The 19625-nt window shown below is 40.0% G+C and overlaps 1 protein-coding gene across 2 annotated transcripts in view; it reads left to right on the top strand.

Moving 5' to 3' along the window:
• gnao1a (guanine nucleotide binding protein (G protein), alpha activating activity polypeptide O, a) overlaps window positions 1-19625 on the top strand; it is an 89823-nt gene that overhangs the window by 54911 nt on the left and 15287 nt on the right. For both annotated transcript variants that reach the window (XM_041039362.1, XM_041039361.1), the window contains exons 4-6: window positions 7122-7282; window positions 14135-14263; window positions 16199-16328. In XM_041039362.1, coding sequence (XP_040895296.1) covers window positions 7122-7282; window positions 14135-14263; window positions 16199-16328 — 420 coding nt within the window. The remainder of the gene's footprint in view (window positions 1-7121; window positions 7283-14134; window positions 14264-16198; window positions 16329-19625) is intronic.

The following is a 19625-nucleotide window of genomic DNA, read 5'->3' as shown; positions in this document are numbered from 1 at the left end:
AGACAGTACAGTCCACAGTACTGTCAGGACAAATGAATCAGGTCTACGCGCTCTCATGTTTATTTTTCTTGGCAGATTTTGTCACAGTTTTTCTACAAGAAAAGACCAAAACTTATGCGACTGTGAATGAGACAGTCGGAATACATTTGTCTTTTCCTCTTTTTCTCTTATTAAACCCATTTATAAGATGTCGTTTCCCTCTTTTGTTTCAGAATGGTCTTTTTCCAACCACCCTGATTAGAACAGAGGGGGAGATGGAGGGGCTGATAGAAAGTTGTTGTGGAAAATAGTCACCTTGTTCATTGTCAAGCAGGACTGGAGTGGATTTATTTTTATAGCCCAGGCATTTCTCTTTCCCAACAACTGAATATATATAAAATCCTGCCTACTCAGCTACTCAGTATGTGTCATTGTCACTTCATTGTATCGTTGAAGAGATCTTAATCAACAATGTTTGTTAAAGTTACATGATTATGTTAAAAAAAATAAATATCGGCCAGCAAACTCTATTGTCATTAGATTAGACTCTGAAATGTTTGTATAAATTCATAAATTCTGTATTTACTGGGCTCTAACACAAACCCCTGGGATATTTAAAATCTTATTTTTTTCAAATATAATACAAAAAGAGAATTTAGTTTATACGGGTGAATGGGTGGTGGACGTACTGATGTAATGTGCCGGGGGATGATTTGCTATAGGTTTGAACAATAAGAGAGAAGTGAAAGGTCCTATCATAAGGGCCAAAGTGCTCTGATTATCTGTTGAATACGGGGATAGAGGTAAGGAAGGAAAGAAAGGAGCAGATGCAGGGGATGTGGGATGATGATGATGATGGCAAACATGATTGCCTATTCAGTGTCCAGGTGGGGATGTAGAGCAGGAAAATAGATAAGTCTTTCATCAGACTGGAGAGACAGGAGCACACATACGTACAAGGCGGTCACCATCAACGCAGAGTAAAACTGAGACAAAAACGAGGTGTTCAAAACCATAAATACTATTTGTGGAACTTTAAACACGAGAAAACTTTTTTTTCTGAACGTTAACTGAAAAATGTATTTAATCAAAGCATCGGATTTCCTAAACTCTGAAAAAAATATCATTACAAAGTTATTACTGTCAAACAGTACCTGTTAAACCTTCCACCTCGCCCCAATTAATGATACTAAAAACAAACAAAAACAAAAAAAAACCATGAGAAAAATTAAATTGACAAATTTATTAAACTGGAAGTTAAAAAAAAATATAACTACTGATGTAAAAATAAAAACATTAGATTCTCAAAATTGAATACACAGAGAGCAGAACTCACATACAGTTTCATAAATACTCCTTCACAGGGGAACTGTTGCATGTTAGCACCCTCTCACTGTGTGTGTGTGTGTGTGTCCACAGAGTTCAGAGAATTTAAAGGTCCTGTCTCATCACAGTGACCTTCAGACTGTCCCTGTAGCCACTGGTCTCCTCCATGTGTCAGTTAGCTAAAGAGAAATCCATCATCACTCAACACTCAACAAAAATAAACGCTCCACATTTGGTAAAATGAGAAAATGTTAAACTAATTCTTTCTCTGAGTTTGCCTCAGCTCACCATGACAATACTACACTTACAGTTTTTGTCACAGTTCACAGTAAATGTGCAGTAAAACCAAAACAATGAGCTGAAAGAGACTGAAAATCTGATGTTTCATGAATTGTAAGGGAAACCTTTAACGGAATGTGTAGTTATTAGATCCCACTGTAATATAGAAATATTGATTAAAGCCTTTGTAAGGATATTCTTGGGTCATACATTTAGCTTTTGCTTTCTGCAGCTTTCAGCAATGACTATTGTTGAGTTTTTCCTGTTAGAGTTCAACAAGATGATAGAGAAGATTCTTGAAAGACTAAATACAGTAGGAACAGAACATGGTCTCGCAGCAGTAAGAGGCTGGTAAAGTGAATAAGTAACACTGTCAGTTAACAGCAAGGCAGTGAGGAATTTAAATGGACAGTCTTAAACTGAAGCAAAGTACTGCTGCAAATGACAGTACATGCTCCATAAAGCTTCTCCGTGTAAATAAAGGTTAAAAATTAATAGTACGTGTGCATCTGTCTGCATGTGTGTGTGCCTGTGTGCATGAAATGCCTGGCGTCGTGTGGATTGGAAAAAAAATGTGGTACATGATTTATATATACAGAGGATACATATGAAAACGTACAGTATACACAAGAACAAATCAGTAAAAGCAAATCTGTGGGAGAAATGCAAATACACACTTGTCACATGTTCTTACACTTACACACATATGCGCACCTTGGCGATAGGAGTTAAAAATGGTTTCATGTCAGTATCGTAGAGGGGGGAAAAGGAGGAGTGGAGAAAGACAGAAGGAGAGGGTGTGAAGTTCTGAAAGGAAAGAGGAGACTGCTGATTGAAAAGAGGAGAGTAACGTTAGGGGAGGAGATTGGGGGGAGAGGAAAACAAAAAAATAGAGATGGAGCGAGGGAAGAAAGCTTGGAGACGCCAAAGGACAGCAAGATAGGTAAGAATGAAAGAGGGATGGCTGGTGTGAAGAATAACAGAGAAGGGGGACTGACAGAGGACAAGAGAAACATGATGCCAGGAGAGGACAAATGCAGAACAGCGAGACAAACTTGGTTATGAGCACAAATAGAAGGAGATATGGAGGACAGACAGATAAAAAAAAACACTGTGAGACACAGAGAGATGAGTGCAGATAGTGCTCAGACTATAACAGTGAGATGATGATTTCTAATGGCTGAAAGACACACTGGATGAGGTCAAACAGGTTGAGAGTTGGTATGCTAAGATACAGACGGTGATAGACAGAGCAGACTGCCCACAATAAGGAAGTAAATGAATAATAAAGAAATGACAGGTCTGATTGAGATCTCTACTTTGTCACTGCTCTGTGACATTCGTTAACCCTGTCCTGGCTCATTTTCCCTTTCACTGCTAGGGGAAACAGAGTTGACTTCTCACTGGGGGGCTAATTAAAAACAATACTGTGGAACTGATACTAAGTGCAACATTCAGTAAATATTAGCTCAATAAAGGGATGATTTTTCTGCATGTACTATGCATTTAATCTCAGCAAAGTTGTTGCACAGCTTCAGATCACAGAATCTGACAGGTCACAAAACTCAGTGTAACACCGGTGGTTTGTCGCAGCAGTGCACTCATCCTTTTCATGTTCTCAAAAATGCCACGGGTTCTTACTTGATGGACATGATGGATGGTAGATTAGGCCAGTCGACAGTTTTTTCTTTGCTAACACCTATAAGTGTCAGAAAGAGGTAAAAGAGAGTTTCCAAGAGAGATTTTGAGGGAAAGGTTTGATAAGTGATTTGCTGTTGGTTGTGGAGCTTAACGAATCTGGATATTTTTCCCAAATTGGAAGTGGTCTAAAGAACCCGTCCCTAACTGTGTGGTCACTACATATCATTTGCTTCATTAGCTTTGTATTGGTCAAGTGCTAAAACACATTGAGTAGAACACCAGCTCAGCACACCTCTGGTTTAACTCCTTTTCACTTTCTGATCGATCAGGGAAGAGCCAAACACTCGCATGGTGATGTCAAGGTGATTTAGGCTATACGTCGTTTGTAACCGTTCATGCTCACCAGATGCTCACTTAGCCTTTGAATTTATACCTCACTCGCACCAGTGGAGACCCTCCTTTTCAGGCGGTCTCACTCCTTTTGTTCGATCTGCACCAGAGTTTGATTGACAGCTTTCAGATCAGCCCAAACCAACCACAGTGAAGGGGCAAACTTCATTTGAAATGAAACCACCAGTTTAGGCGTGAAAGCAACCTAAGTACATTAATGGTATTAGAGATGGAAAGATTTAAAGTGTTTTACTGTGGACAGAAACATTGAGGGGATTTGAGGGTAAATGACCATGATGATGAGGCAGTGAAAGAGAACAAGAAAATGAAAGAAAGACAGATAGATAAATAAGGAAAGTAATAAAAGAAGACATGAAAGAGGAGGAGATGTCCTGCCTATTGTTTCATGATCGTATCAAAGCCTGTATGTGTTGAATTTGGAAAAGAGAATCGTTATGAAATCACTTCCTGCCTTCTGCAGCAGCATGTTTGACATCGTTAACTTTCTGAACTTTGTAAGAGGACGTGGGGTTAGCCTGGTGCTGGAGGCGGGGTGAATTCTTCCAGTAAAATGAAATTAGCCTTTATTGAGGATACACTGGTTGCACAGGGCAACTCCCAGGTGTCAGTTTGTCAGACTGGGAGAGTTTTAATCAGGCTGATGCTGGAGGAACATATGCATACTCTGTCAAATCTCCATACTTGTGTAATCTGTTATTATCTCTTCCTGATTGCTTTGCACTCTGTTAATTTCTGGGGAATATGGAAACTCATACATATCAAGCCTTCAGTTATTGTAATTTCGGCCTGAGTGCTATACAATCTAATTATAATGTCTAATGGCTAAAATTACAGTAAGGGGGAATAACAACACTCATCCTGATGTTATACACTTTCATTGGTTTAAAAAAAAAGGTTTGATTCTTTATGACATAAAACCTGATGCTATATTGTTCTAGTGATGGAGTTAGCTGTGTATAGTGTTGCATTGATTTCAGTGTTGCTCACTTGCTTATTTAACTGTGTTCACAGTGGTATATATTTAATATTGCTGATTTAGCAATCTCTAGGGCCACAGTGCTGCATGTATGACATTTATAGAAATAGGTTGAAACTGTATACACTAGTGAAGGATATTTAAGTCCGTCGTTCTGTGTTTCACTCTGATTCCTTTGCGTTACCTACAGCAGATATATACTGTAACATGGGTCATATTTCAAGCTTGTTGACTCAGATAATATTGAGCCTGTGGGTTTGATACAAAGTAGATTTCTATGTTGTATTTATTGAATGTTTGTGGAAAAAAAACAGACATCCCCATCTTAAGAAATATATTTTAAATATATTTGGCATCTCCACAACCATTATGGAATTTAATACAGCAAAATATATTAAGGTGGCTGCCATTAAACTGTGTCTTAAATGACAATAAAACTATTACAGTTGTATGAGCAGATTACAGTATTTTGGCAGTTGTCTTGTGTTCATAATTTTTCACTACACCAGACAAGGAATTTATTTCTGTGACCTAGGCCATTCCTGCAGTTATAATTAAAGTGCTGCTTGGGTAATTTAAATGTTAATCTAATGGAACTGTCTGTGGAAAGGAAATAACAGATAACATATGCACAAGCAAGCGTTTAAGAGAAATTAAAGTAAAGATTCTACATAATATCTCCCTCTATAATAAGATAAGATAATTGGATGTCAGCAGTTGATTAACATTTTTCTATACAGACTGATTCAGTTGTGATTGGCCATTATTAAGGAAGTTTCGGACAGATATACAACAATTTTCAATAAAATTCTCTCTCTCAATTAAGAGGACAGACATTATAACTAAATATAAATGATGAATTAACCGTTTTGTATTTTCTTGTAACTCTCACACTCTTAAAGGGTCAATTCCACGTACAGAGAGAAAAAGCCTTCCCCGATAATAGATGTCTTTTTAATGGAATTGAACTTCTACATACAGTAGATTCCTAACTAACCACAAGTAACTGTAACATGAAGCCACCAAACGTTAGGAGGACAAAGGTCAGGGCCTTAGTGCCCTAGAAATGTTACTGTGTGCAAGAATGATCATGTAGGAGGAGATAAGTGCCCGGAACAGAAATCAATAACAGCAAAGAGCAAAGGAGAGCAGGGGGGGGTGGGGATCAACTGCTGGATTCAGACAAGATGCTGGTAATGGCCGAGCCATCTAAGTAATATCTCTGCAGCTGGTTTACTCATAGCTAAGTGGCTAGAAAGATTTTCCATAAACACAGGATGACTTGTCTTAAATAAATTGGAACATTGAGATATAATAATCGCCTTGTTACACGCGTGCTTTCAGAAACAAGACAAGCTTTTGTAACCTTTGAAGAAAAGGTTTCAGTACAAGGAAGTTATTTTATTAAATAGAATTATACCAAACTATACTGATTAACCACTAAAATCATCTCAGTGAATTAATTTGCTCCCTTACTGTGACGTTCAGTTTTACAGTTTGAGCTAAATGATTAATACTTTTCTTATATCAAGCAGTAAATGCAGTTAAATAGCCTGATGTGACCCAGAGCTGGCAGCTCGGATCTTGACTGACTGGACTATTGTAATCAGATGACCTAAATAGCTTTGAGTTTTAAGACACTGACTCCTTTTCAGTCATGTCAGTTACGAGCAGCTAATTTAAGGAGCTCAGTGCCGACCACTGGTCTCTGCGCCTGAAGGAGCCAGATCCAGATCACTTCTGCATGACAACAGCCTCCTCTTTGGCCTCCTGGAGCTAAACAAAGATAAAAAGAAGCTTTATCTTTATATAAGCCCAGCTGGCATGATTTTAAGAACAGTTAAGCATTGTCTTGAAGGTGTGCCCACATTACGGTATGGTGGCATTAAAACAGAATTTGAACTCAGGCCTCTCCGTAAGCTGCAGTGGCTTTGGGGTGTGTTTCTGTATCTGTACCGGCTCAGGGTCAGCAAAGACACATGAATTTTAAATGACACTTTTGTGAAGGCTTTTCACCAAGACAGTGGACCAAAGGAAGCTGAAAACACTTTCGTTCTCCTCTCTCCCCCTTAACCTTGTTCTTTTCTTCCTCTGCAGTAATCACCCTCTGTAGTTGTTACCTCTAACCTCCCCTTCTCTCCCCCTCATCCTTCAAGTTAACCCTCCCCCTCTGGTCCATACATATTCTCTGGCTTTCCTGCTTGTCTGATAGTCCTGCGTTTAAATGTATCGCACGTGCAATATCAAATTGCATGCAGCATTTCTCATATTTCAACAAATAATCTTTGTTTACCCAGTGGCACACTGTTTAAAATGCATTGTGCAGGTTGACAGTCCCTCTGTGATGGTTGTGTTTGTTTACAATTATTACACTAATGTCTTACAATTAATTTGATGATGTTTGAATAATGTTACAGCATTTCAGCACCGTTCGAGTCATTGGGAAAATCCTGCTCCTGACCACTAAGAATACTAACCTTCTGCTTCTTTCCCTCTGTGTTACCTTTAGGCGGATGCTAAGATGGTGTGTGATGTCGTCAGTCGCATGGAAGACACGGAGCCTTACTCCGCCGAGCTGCTCTCCGCCATGATGCGTCTGTGGTCCGACTCTGGCATCCAGGAGTGCTTCAGCCGTGCCCGAGAGTACCAGCTCAACGATTCAGCGCAGTAGTATGTACATGTGGTCATATTTGTGTGTGTGTGTGACTCACACCTCAAAACTCAGAATATGTTACATATTAATCATACAGAATTAATAAGCAGCCCCATTCCTGCAAGAGTGGAGAATCTCAGGTACAGGTGTGTTTCATAAAAAAATTTTTTAAATTGTAACAGTGGTAATTGTGTCAGTTAACTGTAAAATCGATGAGTCAAATGAATAATGAAAACATTATCATCTTATAATTTACATCTAATTAGCAACTTAAAAAAATGGGCACATTTTCCATCTTTTTGTTGGTTGTGAGCATGTGTAGGTTTGTGTTTATAGTCAACAATTGAACAAAACAGGGTGTGTGTTCTGAATTCAGGGGCATTTGTACAGCACCCACAGAAGTACCATATCACTGACTCAGCACAGTAGTAAGTGTGTATGTGTGTGGGCACATTTTTGTTTGAAATCGTCTTTGTGAGGACAATTTGGCCGGTCCTCACAGCTTTAAAGGGCTGTTTTGAGTGTGTGCGTGCGTGTGTGTGTATGTGTGTGTGTGTGTGTGTGTGTGTGTGTGTGCATATTCCACCTTCCCAGCTGATTCCTAATTTTCTAAATCCAGATCAATAGATCACTCATTAGTGCCCCTAATCCCCCCATCCACTATAAAAACATAAATACAAACACACACATATACATGCCACTATTTATTTATAATCTTCTAAATGCGATCATACACTACACTATTAAGACACACAGTCAATCACCATTACAGCTACTGGGCCTGATTTATGCTGAGTGCCTGCGTGTGGGTGGAGAGAGAGAGACTGAAGGAAAAACACAGGGAGGCAGGGAGGGGTGGGGGTGGAGAGTTATTTCCCTCAAGTGCCATGTTTGTGCGTGTAGCCCTGGCTTAATTGTGCACCATACATCCAGTGAAATTACACTGAGTGACATAAAGAAAAATTGCAGTAGAATGATGGAGGGAGTGACTTATCTATGTTTCTGTGTTCTGTGTCCTCAGTATACAGTATGACAAGATGAAAGACTGCACACCAGCTCCATACAACGTATTTTATTCATGCCACGGTAATTGTTTCTGACTGACTGACAGGTATTTGGTAAAATCATATATACGTAGCTTTAAACTGGCTGGGAAAGAAATTTAAAGTTAGATACTAATTTCAAAAGTCCTGTTTTTTTAGCAATGGTCTAAGAGTTCAACGGATGACAAACCACAGCTATAGATGAGATCACAGCAAGTGCACCTTTTGGATGGGGAATGCATGTGCAGAAAACAAGGCTAATGCAAATGTAGAGGCAACATAAAAGAGAATAGACAGCAGAAGAATGAAGAGAGCAAAAAACAGAGAGAAAAGACTGAGGGAGAACAGACAGAATATAGTAATATAGTGAAAGGATAAAGTGAGATAAGGAAGGGAAAGTTAAAGAGAAATTAAAACAGACGTGTAGGAAAAGAAAACATATCAAAATGATTGAATGATACGGAGAGCAAGACAAATGAGACTAAAAAGGAAGGGAAAAGGGTGAATCAGTAAGCCAAAAATAATGAGAGAGCAAGAAAGATGGTGAGAGAGAAAGAGAGCGAGAGACTCATTTCTCATTGTGGCAGACATCTCGGAAGGAGTGCAAACGTAGTCGTGTCACTATTTACATGTGGTCAATTAACTCAAACAACATCCGCTCTGTGTGTGAGTTTTAAGCATGTGTGTGTGCGCACGTTTGTCCGTTGGTGTGTCTGTGCTAAATGTCACATTAAAGATTGATGCACACTTCCTATTATGTTGTGGCCTGTGGAGCAGAACAGGCTAACCAGCCAATGAACAGATAGGACAGATATCACATGATCAGACCACACTCAGTTTGACTGTGTGTGTGTGGGTGTGTATGTGTCCCTTTTTTTTGAAAGACACTTAGCTGTAGAAGAAGCACTAAAAGAAAGTTTTTGGTTAGGGCTGTCAGGTGTTAGGCTTAAATCAACACTCACAGGCATTTAGTGAAGAAGGATGTGGGGTGTTAGTGTGGGCGTGTGTGTTAGTAATCACGCATGCATGTAATGTGTGTTTTTATTACATAGAAAGCAGAAAGCTCTTTTCAGAAAGAGGCAAGTACTCCCCGAAGCCACTGCTCTCTCTCTCTCTGTGTATGTGCAAATGCCCTGCATGTACTGACCTATTTACCATAATGCACACTCTCTCTCTCTATGATTTACATCCACTGCCTTTGTGACACGGTGGTATTCATGTACCCACTTGGCCTCCGCTAAAAGAAGAAACTAATAAAGTCATATCCCCCATACACACATATGCAATGACATAACAATGCCAGATGAAGTAGTTAAATTGACACTGGACACGAGCATGGCTTCAGTGCATTGCAAGACTGCAGTATTAAATTTATCAAGTGCACAGTGCCCAGTAATAGCAGGCAATCTGAGTATATCTGTTTAGAACTGATTGTAGTTAAATGCCAAACAAAATGGCACAACTCTCCATTCTTTACTACAGATATTGATTCTGCATCTCGCTTTGCACTCGATTACTTAACTCCATTGAACATCTTACCAGGTCATAATGCAAAACTACCTCAGTCAACTCCAAAACACAAAACGGATGTCATGATCTGATTTCTAGCACAACAGTTCCTGTTTTTTTTTTTCTTCTTCTTCTTCTTTCTGCAAAGTAATGACAGGGTTTTTTCCTCTGTCGATTCAGATCCCTTCTGTGTCACGGCCAGGTTGTATCATGTTGCATCAAGTCGCTGCAGCAGCTTCTGCAGACGTGACAAGTGCTGGTTGTAAATATGTGTCAGAACATCACAGTAGGGGAGACGTCGAACCATCTAAAAGCTGGTTACTTAGCAACAGCTATAAAGCAGGACAGTTGAGCCAACCTCCCCTTGGACTGATCCTCTTAAAAAAAAAAAAAACCATACATGCCACATAGACATGTTTTAAGATGTTTCACTATGGCACATTTCAAGGCCAATTTATTGGCATAATTTTAAATATATTTACTGTGACATATATTATTATCATATTATTGATGTAGTTTCAGATACAGTATGTTGGGATATCGTGAAGTGCTGCCTATATGTACCAATAGGTGTTTTGATGTAAACACGATGTGTTTTTTGGCAAGCTCCTGTATTGTAATTTGTGGCCTTTGCTTGATAGATGTTATTTCTGTAGTGAACCACATGCCAATGTAAATGGCTAATGTGGGGTCATTGCACTAGAGCTAATACAGCAAGTGATCAATATGGCTTGGCACTAAAGACTACCGGTCCACTTCAGCATCAAGTCGCTGTTTTCATTGATGTTAATTGTTCGTGGTCAGTGTGATGACTTTTTATTCACATTAACAACACTGAACAACGCAGAAGAGCCTGTGTGTGTGTGTGTGTGTGTGTGTGTGTGTGTGTGTGTGTGTGTGTGTGTGCGTGCGTGCGCGTGTTAACAGACCGATGAAGGGGTGACGGGTATCGCAGCTTGTTGGGAGAACTCAGTAGGTTTCTATGCTGGAAACAGACACACAAATGCGCTTGTCCTTGCCATTATCACCTCACAGATGACATTCTCTCAAGTTGTCTCTCTTTTGTGCCCAACACTCTTTTAGTGATAATCTATAATACTGCACATCACCAGGGAAATGAGACAAGCATACACTGGGGTCTGGTGTTAATCGACTTAGTGCTCCATGAAGAGTAATGTCAGGATGAGGAAAAAGACTAATGCATTGGTGGTCCACATACTGTGTGCCTGCTAAAAACCAGGCTACACACAATGATACAAACCTTCAGGGGACAGCAGTTCTATAAAGGAAATAATGTTAGCATTTGTGTTAGCAGTTGGTAGTTTGCATCAAAAATATTTCTATGAACAGTTATTGGGGGGTAAAAACGGAGATCAGGAGGGGCAGAGAGCTTCTGTTCAGGAGGGTTCAACCTCCTGTGGGAGCAAAGGCAGGGGTATGTCTGTGAAGATTATCAGACATCCAGGTCATGGATTCCCCACCAGTTATAACTGAAGAAGCCTTTTGGATGAGGGGTGAAACGTCTTCAAGAATCTCAGTCAGTGGGTCAGTCAGGGGTGTTATTAGGAGTTGACAAAGTCTGCTCTGGCTAAGCCCAGGCCATCCTGGGCCGAGGTCAGGGTGGTCCCTGCTGTTCTTCCTGTCTTCATTTGAAATTAAAATTTTTAATAGTAATGTGAAGACACCTGCTCTGGACAAAGTAGACATGTGCAGAGAATTCTCAAACCTACAGTTTTGACCATCTCGCTTTTCTCCAAATTTGTGTGACCAACTCCTCCATCATCACAGTTGTTTGTTGACATGTACCAGTAACGTTAGCTTAGCCACATTCTCTGGGAAAAATGTCAGCAGCAGATATCGCAGTAGGTAGGGTTTGCTTAGCTAATATTCACCAACAAGCCAGTGGTTCTCAAATCTAGTGGCACTGTTGCTTTTGTTTATACCTTACCGTTTGTTGTTACTGCTGCTGTGTGAGCCTGAAAAATCAGTTCATCTATAAAATGTCTCTGTCTCAGCTACCCATAGTCAGCTATATTTGGGTCCAGCGGGGGTTATCTGTGTCTCTCTTTTTTATTTCACACTGTATTTGTTTCTGACCAAGACCAGAATCATCTTTAAACTTTGAACCACGCTGAAGCGAATAAAAATTCTGTGTATGTCAGAATCACTGGACAGTAGCATTTTCTGAAAAGTTTTCTCTCCTCACTGAAACCCAAATTTAAACCGGCTAAAACTCCTCTAAACTTCTCACTATTCTTTTAGTTGTCAGTCAACAAAACTGTGTATTAGAGGCGTCATTTGTTGTTGTTTGTGTTCAGTTTGTTTATGTTTTTACTTGTGCAGTGTATTAAGTAGTTTTAGTTGAAGCTGTTCCTACAGTATTTTTCCTCATACTTCAGCATTACTCTGTAAAAGTGATCTGCTTTGGGTTGTGTTTGTGATGAGATGTTCTGTATTGTTGGACTGCCTTTTAATCTAATCAGCACCCTTTCATTTTGTGGACCTAAATGGGTTTTAACTCCAAACCACTATCATTTGTCCAGTCAGCTGATCTTTCCACGAGTGTAATAGACAGATCTGTTTATTGACCTGCCACGTTTTTTATTTGTTATCAATTTAAAAATAAATCAAGGCCGAGCACATCACTTTGTCTCTTTGTGGCCCAGGAAAAAATTGGTTTTCTTTGTCTGCTCCCTTTCAGCTCTTCCTGTCTGCATCTTCTCCAAACTCCAATCTAACCCAGATGCCTTTCTGTTTAATCAATAGTTCCCATCACTGAAGGTGTGTGCAATGTGTGTCTGCACTTGGGTGTGTGTGTGTGCCAACCACTTCTTGATACCATCAGCCCCAATATCACCTTTACCGTTTTTCTCTCATGCTTTTGGAAGTAACTCTGAATCCATTTAAAAGCACTGAAAACAGCACACTATTACACCCGACGGATGCATAATGTGGGTATATTTTCTGCTCATCTGTCTTGCGCTTCTGGCTCACTGCCTGACTGTCAGCCCATCTCTTAATACCAATGTCTAAATTATTGTGTGGAAAAATAGTTTGTATAATTCAGCTGCTGAGACCTCACTCGGCATTTTAGAAGTGGAGTTGTCTGTCAGAACGAAAAATACGCAAGGGTTAATACCTTCCAAAGTGGGCATGACACCATTGTAACTCTGCAGAGACAAAGTAAGGAGTGTTAGAAGTACACAAGGGATGCATCCATCCACCCTGCTGAAGTGTCATTTTAAAACTGGAAGTTGCACTGTTGTCATTTTAAATGCTGCTCCGTTCTGCCGGCGATGCAGTTGTGTCCAGGAGAGCCACCCTCTGAGGGCTGAGACAATGAATCTCTGTACTGTACTATTCAGGATCATTTGATTTATACTTCTACATTAAAAAATAAAGCTCCACTTCCAGGGATATTCCCTTACATAACTGAACAGAGTCATCTCACCTACCTGCTTACAAAGTGGCTACTCGGTGTGGTAACTGTCTCTATGTATTTTACACAGCCAGCTGGGACTGTCAGCCTATATATATATTAAGAGTGAATCTGAGGCAGACTTCAGGAGAGGCTGAGGGCCAATGAAAACACACTCATCAATCATTTTGGCAGGATGGCACCAGCATCAGAACTGGCCATTAGCTGAGCCCCGCCCCAGCGGTTACTGCTGCTACACCTGTCAAGTTTTTCAGTTTCACCTGGCAAATGTACAGTTTGCAATGATAAATGCCAACTTCAGCATTTTTAATGTTGACTCATTTTAAAGTCTTTTGATGGCTGCACACATGATATTGTGAATGTCCCAGGCAAAAAAAAAATAATCAGCATCCTCCCCATGGAATGAGGAAGGGGTGGAAAGGGTGTCTTGTGTAAAACTGTCTGGAGTTGTGTAAGGTTTAAACTTTCCACACATCCAAAAAAGAGCAAGACAGAGCTGCTAACACCACACTCTAATAGCATTCAGATCCAGCTTTCCCACAGCAAGGAAGTATTAAAACAGTGAATGTGCTAGTCATAAGATGGTTTGTTTCTTCTGTAGGTAGCGAACGAGTTTGCCAGACATGTGGCCAATTGCAGCTGATGTCAGAGCAGATAAACACAGTTTAATCCATTCATTGTGTTTTTGATCATGTGTTTTTGGTTTTGGAAACCTCCAAACTCTCTTTGTACCAAGTACCGCCCTTACAACAGCCCATTGCACACACTTTCAGCGTGTGAGGAAATCCAAAGCTTGACAGGCCTGCCATGCCTCGTTAACGTAGAAGTAGATTGCTGCTGATTTACAGTTTGTATCTTCTCTGTGTGTCTGTGTGCAGCTACCTAGACAGCCTAGATCGGATTGGTGCAGCAGACTACCAGCCGACAGAGCAGGACATCCTGAGGACCCGAGTGAAGACCACAGGCATCGTCGAGACACACTTTACCTTCAAAAACCTTCACTTCAGGTCAGTTATTAGCTCTCAACAGTGACATTTCTAACTTCCTGTTTCTCCCCTTTTTCTGTTAATGTTACGAGTACTGCCTCTTACCCATCTATCTGTCTGCTCCTCTATCCAAGCATACAGTAGGAACTCCAGTCTGTAATTAATAAGATTTAATGCTTTAACCACGTGTCTGTATTTATGATTCTCTGCCTTTTTAATGAGATCTGATTCAATTAGAGCAAGGAGCTATGGGAATGATGACAGAGAGGAGGAGAGGCGTTATAGGATGGTAGGAGGAAAGGAAAGAGAAAAGAGAGAGAGAGAAGAGAAGGGAGGAGTCATGTTCTGACCTCTAAATTAATTACTGTATATCTTCCCCTCCTGTGTGCGCACAGATACACATATGTTAACATATCGCACACAGAGGTTAATAAACTGTAGACACCAACTATTTTTCTGGATAGGTGTACATTACACTTGGCAAGTGACATTTGCTTCACTTTTACTTTTACATGCAGAGAAATGTTAGTTCTGCTAAATGGTGCTTTGTACTGTTACGCTTACAGGTGAGCAGGCAGTGTGCAGGGTGTGTTTTGTGTAGAGGCCTAAATATTCTCTGCTCAGTTGCTATTACTGGCAGTCGGGCAGTGTGTGGGAGACTCCAGTATTCCTCTACTGAGTGCAACCCATCAACCTACCTAGCATTATACCCATCACATCAAGGACTGTTCCAACCACCACAGAAATACAACTTATACATGACAAAACTGTAACTCCCAACTTATGCAGACATGAGGTGAATTACTGGAGAAGGTTAATCTAGCCTCAGATTCAGAAAACAGTTTATGAACTATTTTTTTCCTTGTTGAGTTAGCTTGACTGTTTTCCTCAGAAGGTCACAGGTTGTGCTTTTTACTACCAGGCGTTTCCACTGTTTTCTCTCTCTCTGTGGATCATTGTGCTAAAGATATGCAGGAAGACAGTGTTCAGAGACTACTTCCTCCTGTGGTCATCAGAACACTGTTTGATTAAGCTAGCACAAATATGGATGCAGAGGACAGACAGAAACACATCAGAAATGTTCTAAGGCCTAATTTACACTTGTCTTTTCAAGTGTCTCTTATCCAGATAAAATCCAAATGAGAATTAAGACTCTCATTTATAATTTATAGTCACATATCTGCATCTCTCTGTTGGCTGGATCACAAATCTGACAGCAGTCCATCTTGGTTTTTTCTGGGCTACATGCAAATCAGGGTTGGCCCTCCACCAGCCCAGTGGGTGGTGGCAGTGCATCCAAAACACATGATGCGCCAGAAGAATGACTTATACACAGTTTGGTTACAATAATTACAGCTTATCTGTAGCTAACAATTCTCCGTTAAGCGCCCTCCTTATTGATACCTATCAATTCTCTGTCACCCACACAAATCACTGAGAGATTGAACTGATCAGAGATCAGATGACTGCTACAGCGGCTCGGTGTACCTTATGTTTGACTCTGTGTTAAAATCATTTGAGCAATTTCAGTTAATCGTGAATGCTTCTTTGTTACTTTGACGCTTTTTTTGTATTTGATCGCTGTTCAGCCTGCCCAAGATAACATGAAGTCTAAATCATGTATACATCATCATCAATATCTGAAATTTGGTATAAGATCAATAAAGAACAGGGGGAGGGGAAAGAGTCAGAACATAGTAATGGTCCTCTCATGTTCAGTACATGACTGATCACATATACAGGGAAGAGGGAATGTGACAAACACTGCACATCAAAATGAGTCAGCTGCTTGTGCATCTCAAGAATAAAATTTACAACGAGACAAAAACTGACAGAATTTATGAGACCACATCGCTCAGTGATGTATATACTGTATATAAAAATATCTTTATGTGTATGTGCACATATCTGTATAAATGCGTATTTATTCACACCCGGTCTCTCTGTGGCCGTCAGGCTGTTTGATGTGGGAGGTCAGAGGTCGGAGAGGAAGAAGTGGATCCACTGTTTTGAGGATGTCACAGCCATCATTTTCTGCGTGGCGCTCAGCGGATACGACCAGGTGCTGCATGAGGACGAGACCACGGTAAGAACACGTTTGCATTTATGTTCTCTCTCACTCTGTCTCTGTCCCTCTCACTGAAGCTTCTTCTCTGTCACTGTGTGGCCTAATGACCCATTTATACTGTAAATATTGGAATACGACTTTAAAAAGCATCAGAGTTGTGTTGCAGTGTATCCAGGGCTCTTTTTTGCATCCAGGATGTGGGACAACATGGCATACTTGTCCCTTAATACATTTTGACACAAGCTAGCTGTATAATAGCTAGACAGAGGGTGCGCTTGTTCTATATGTAGAAAGAACATATAAGCTGACATGAAACACATGGTCTGTGTAAAACCTTGAGACAGGAAGGGATAAATGTCTCTGCTGTTCTTTGATGAGCTGCTAAATAAATTAAAGCATGAAAGTCTAAAAGTGTAATATTTACATTTTATGCATTCAATTTATAGAAAAGCTTAGGAATGACGGCACCTGAGAGCAGACATATCTGCTTTCTGCTTCTCTCATTTTACTGTACATCTGTCTCATCATCAGCATTCATCAGCAGTGGTTTACCACCGTCATATTTTTCCTGGTATGATAACATAACATGAATTCTGTGGAATTCAACAGTGTTTCCTCTGGTTCTCCTTTTGGTTCGTCGTCCTCCTTCTCTTGCTTAACACACAGATTAATCACAACACAGCAAAACATGCAAATAAATGAACAGAACTCCACTAAAGGTGCCATTCAGAAATACTTTTTGGACTTGTTTGTTCAACAGAGCACTTTGTTAGACAGTCCTCACTGCAAAAACACAATGGATCATTGTATCTGTGGTTTATTTTCCTCTATGCAAAGCCTGCGCAATAAGTTGCATTCTGGGCAAAGCAAATGACCTGCTTTAAATAATGGGAAGGACGGGTACAGTAACTTATGGATATTAGGTTGTGCTAAATGCAGATTATGCTGACTGTATATTCTGAGATACACAGTAGGTGAAGTCATTCATGAAGTATTTGAGTAGCTTATTTATGTAACTTTCAGGAAAACTGTTAAAAGGGTTAAATACCATTAAAAATGATCATCACTGAATAACAATTCATTAATTTTTGGTTGACTATAATTTTTGCACATTAAAAAACAGTGTGTGAAAATTTTAAGGGTCAAACTGAAAATGTGGATCTATTTGATATTTGGTTAAAATAAATGTCTGTGAATGATAAAACAATAGAGTAGCTCAACAAAAGGCCACAATCCGCCGTGTGGCTATAAAGATGATGCCATGTAGTATAAAACAAAGAAGCTAATTTGAATGCATGGTGCTCACTGCTATTTATAAGCCTGAAGTGTCTCCTAGGAGAATTCCAGGCTGGGAAATCGTGTTCAGTAGCTGCTCTATTTATGCAGATGTTGTCAAGCCTCCCTCTGACCTGGGAGCACCAGAAGAACGTCAGATTAGGAATGGAAATATCCATCATAAAACACGCTCACAAACAGCTTCTAGGATGTGTGTGTTGCATATTTGAGTCCAGATACCTCAACACATCAGCGTGCAGTGCAACATGATAAAACATGTCATGATTAAGGGCCTTTACTGTGATAATGTGATTTCTGTTGCCTCTACAGCAACGCAGCTAAAAAACTGAAGTACAAGTACATAAAGCAAGATGTGTCAAAATCTGTGCACCAAAAATTACCAGTCACGATGACAAACAATAGATAAAACAATTCCAGTAAACATCACAGATTAGATCAGACATTAGTAGCAGGTCTGGGTTTTTTTTTTTTGGTTTTTTTTTTTTATCTGAGAGTCAGTGTTCTGATCAACATTATGTGTTATTGTTATTATTAAAAACCAAACACCAGCGTGGGAGTAATAATTACCAGGCAAATAACCAAATGTTTTTCAGTGGGCTCCCACGTCCTCTGTCAGTTCTACTACCGGTCACATCCACGGCATGTGATTCAGAAATTACAAGCACTTTGCACAGCAAAAATATTCCACAGTCAGATAGGACAGATAACACTCCCTCAGTCATGGGAGTAATAAAGTAATGCATATATCCCTTTTGGGCAGTTCATTAAAGTCACTGATATGACACGGGTTTAATTAGAATGACAATATTTTCCCATAATACTAATCCAGTCTAGACAGGAGTTACTGAAATCTAAAGGTGGATTTTTTTCTTTTATAACTTCACTTCCAAAGCAAGATAAAGAATATACAATTCACACTGTATTGTTAATGGATAAGGTCTGAGGCTTTTTCATGCTGCATAAAGCCAGAGCCTCTTTTTACATGTAACAGTGTTTTAGATCCTAATTCTATAAGGGTTATAGATGATGACATTTACATTTATATACTAGCATCACGTTAAACAAAGAAGAAAACGTAAAGAAAAACATTGTCTTTTGTTGTTCACTCATTTCGGGGTTTCAGCAGAGTTCACCAATAAAATTAACAAAATAAAATGGATGGATTTGCCAAGACTTTTAAAGGTTGTGGGATTCCATTGTCCTCATTTTGATGGGACAGTAAAGAAGTAAAAGACCACTTCACTGGTCGCATGCTAAAGGTTTTGACTGTATGCAGTATATCTGTATAAGCATCTGTGTGTTGTATGAACACATCCAGTACCACACATACTTGCTCCTATAATGCTCTTCTTTCTATTCAAGAACTGCTTGCATTGTATTTTTCTCTGGCTGTCCTTGTTTCTCTGAAAATACACTCGTATTCAGACAAACCACACACACACACACACACACAGACTGTTCTCTGAAATGATAACTGCTCAGGGTGACCACTGTCTTCCTGCCTCTAAACACTTTCTTTTCAGCACTAGAGGTGTGTATGTGTGTTGGGAGGGGGCGGCACATATAAGGGAAGTGGGATAAGGGTGGGTGGGCCGGGCCCCTTGCATTTTCTGTTCCTGCTCTAAGCTCCGCCCTGCAGCATCTCTGGCTCCTTCCACTCCTCCTGTCACTCTCGCCATCGACTGTCCTCTCTAACCAATCAGCAGTAAGATCCTCTACAGATGCTCCACGCACAGACAGGTATGAAACCTCCTAACCCCCTGATAGGTTGATACACTCACCAAGAGCTGAAAGCAGTGCCTCTTTGTGTTTTTGAACCAAGGAACTGTATCACTGTGTGTGCACGCATGTGTGCGTGTGCTTGAAGAGCTTCCTTGTCAGTCTTATCTGTCGGCATGTGTGTTCTTTCGGTCTGAACACTACATAATTCTTCTAAATTACTGTTAACTATTAAAACCTCCTGTTTTATCTCATTCCTTTGTATTTGAGACTGCATTACTTAAATCATCAGTAAATTAC

The sequence above is a fragment of the Toxotes jaculatrix genome, chromosome 5 (assembly GCF_017976425.1).
Source record: "Toxotes jaculatrix isolate fToxJac2 chromosome 5, fToxJac2.pri, whole genome shotgun sequence".
Classification (NCBI taxonomy): domain Eukaryota; kingdom Metazoa; phylum Chordata; class Actinopteri; family Toxotidae; genus Toxotes; species Toxotes jaculatrix.
This window is presented reverse-complemented; position numbering and strand designations above follow the sequence as displayed.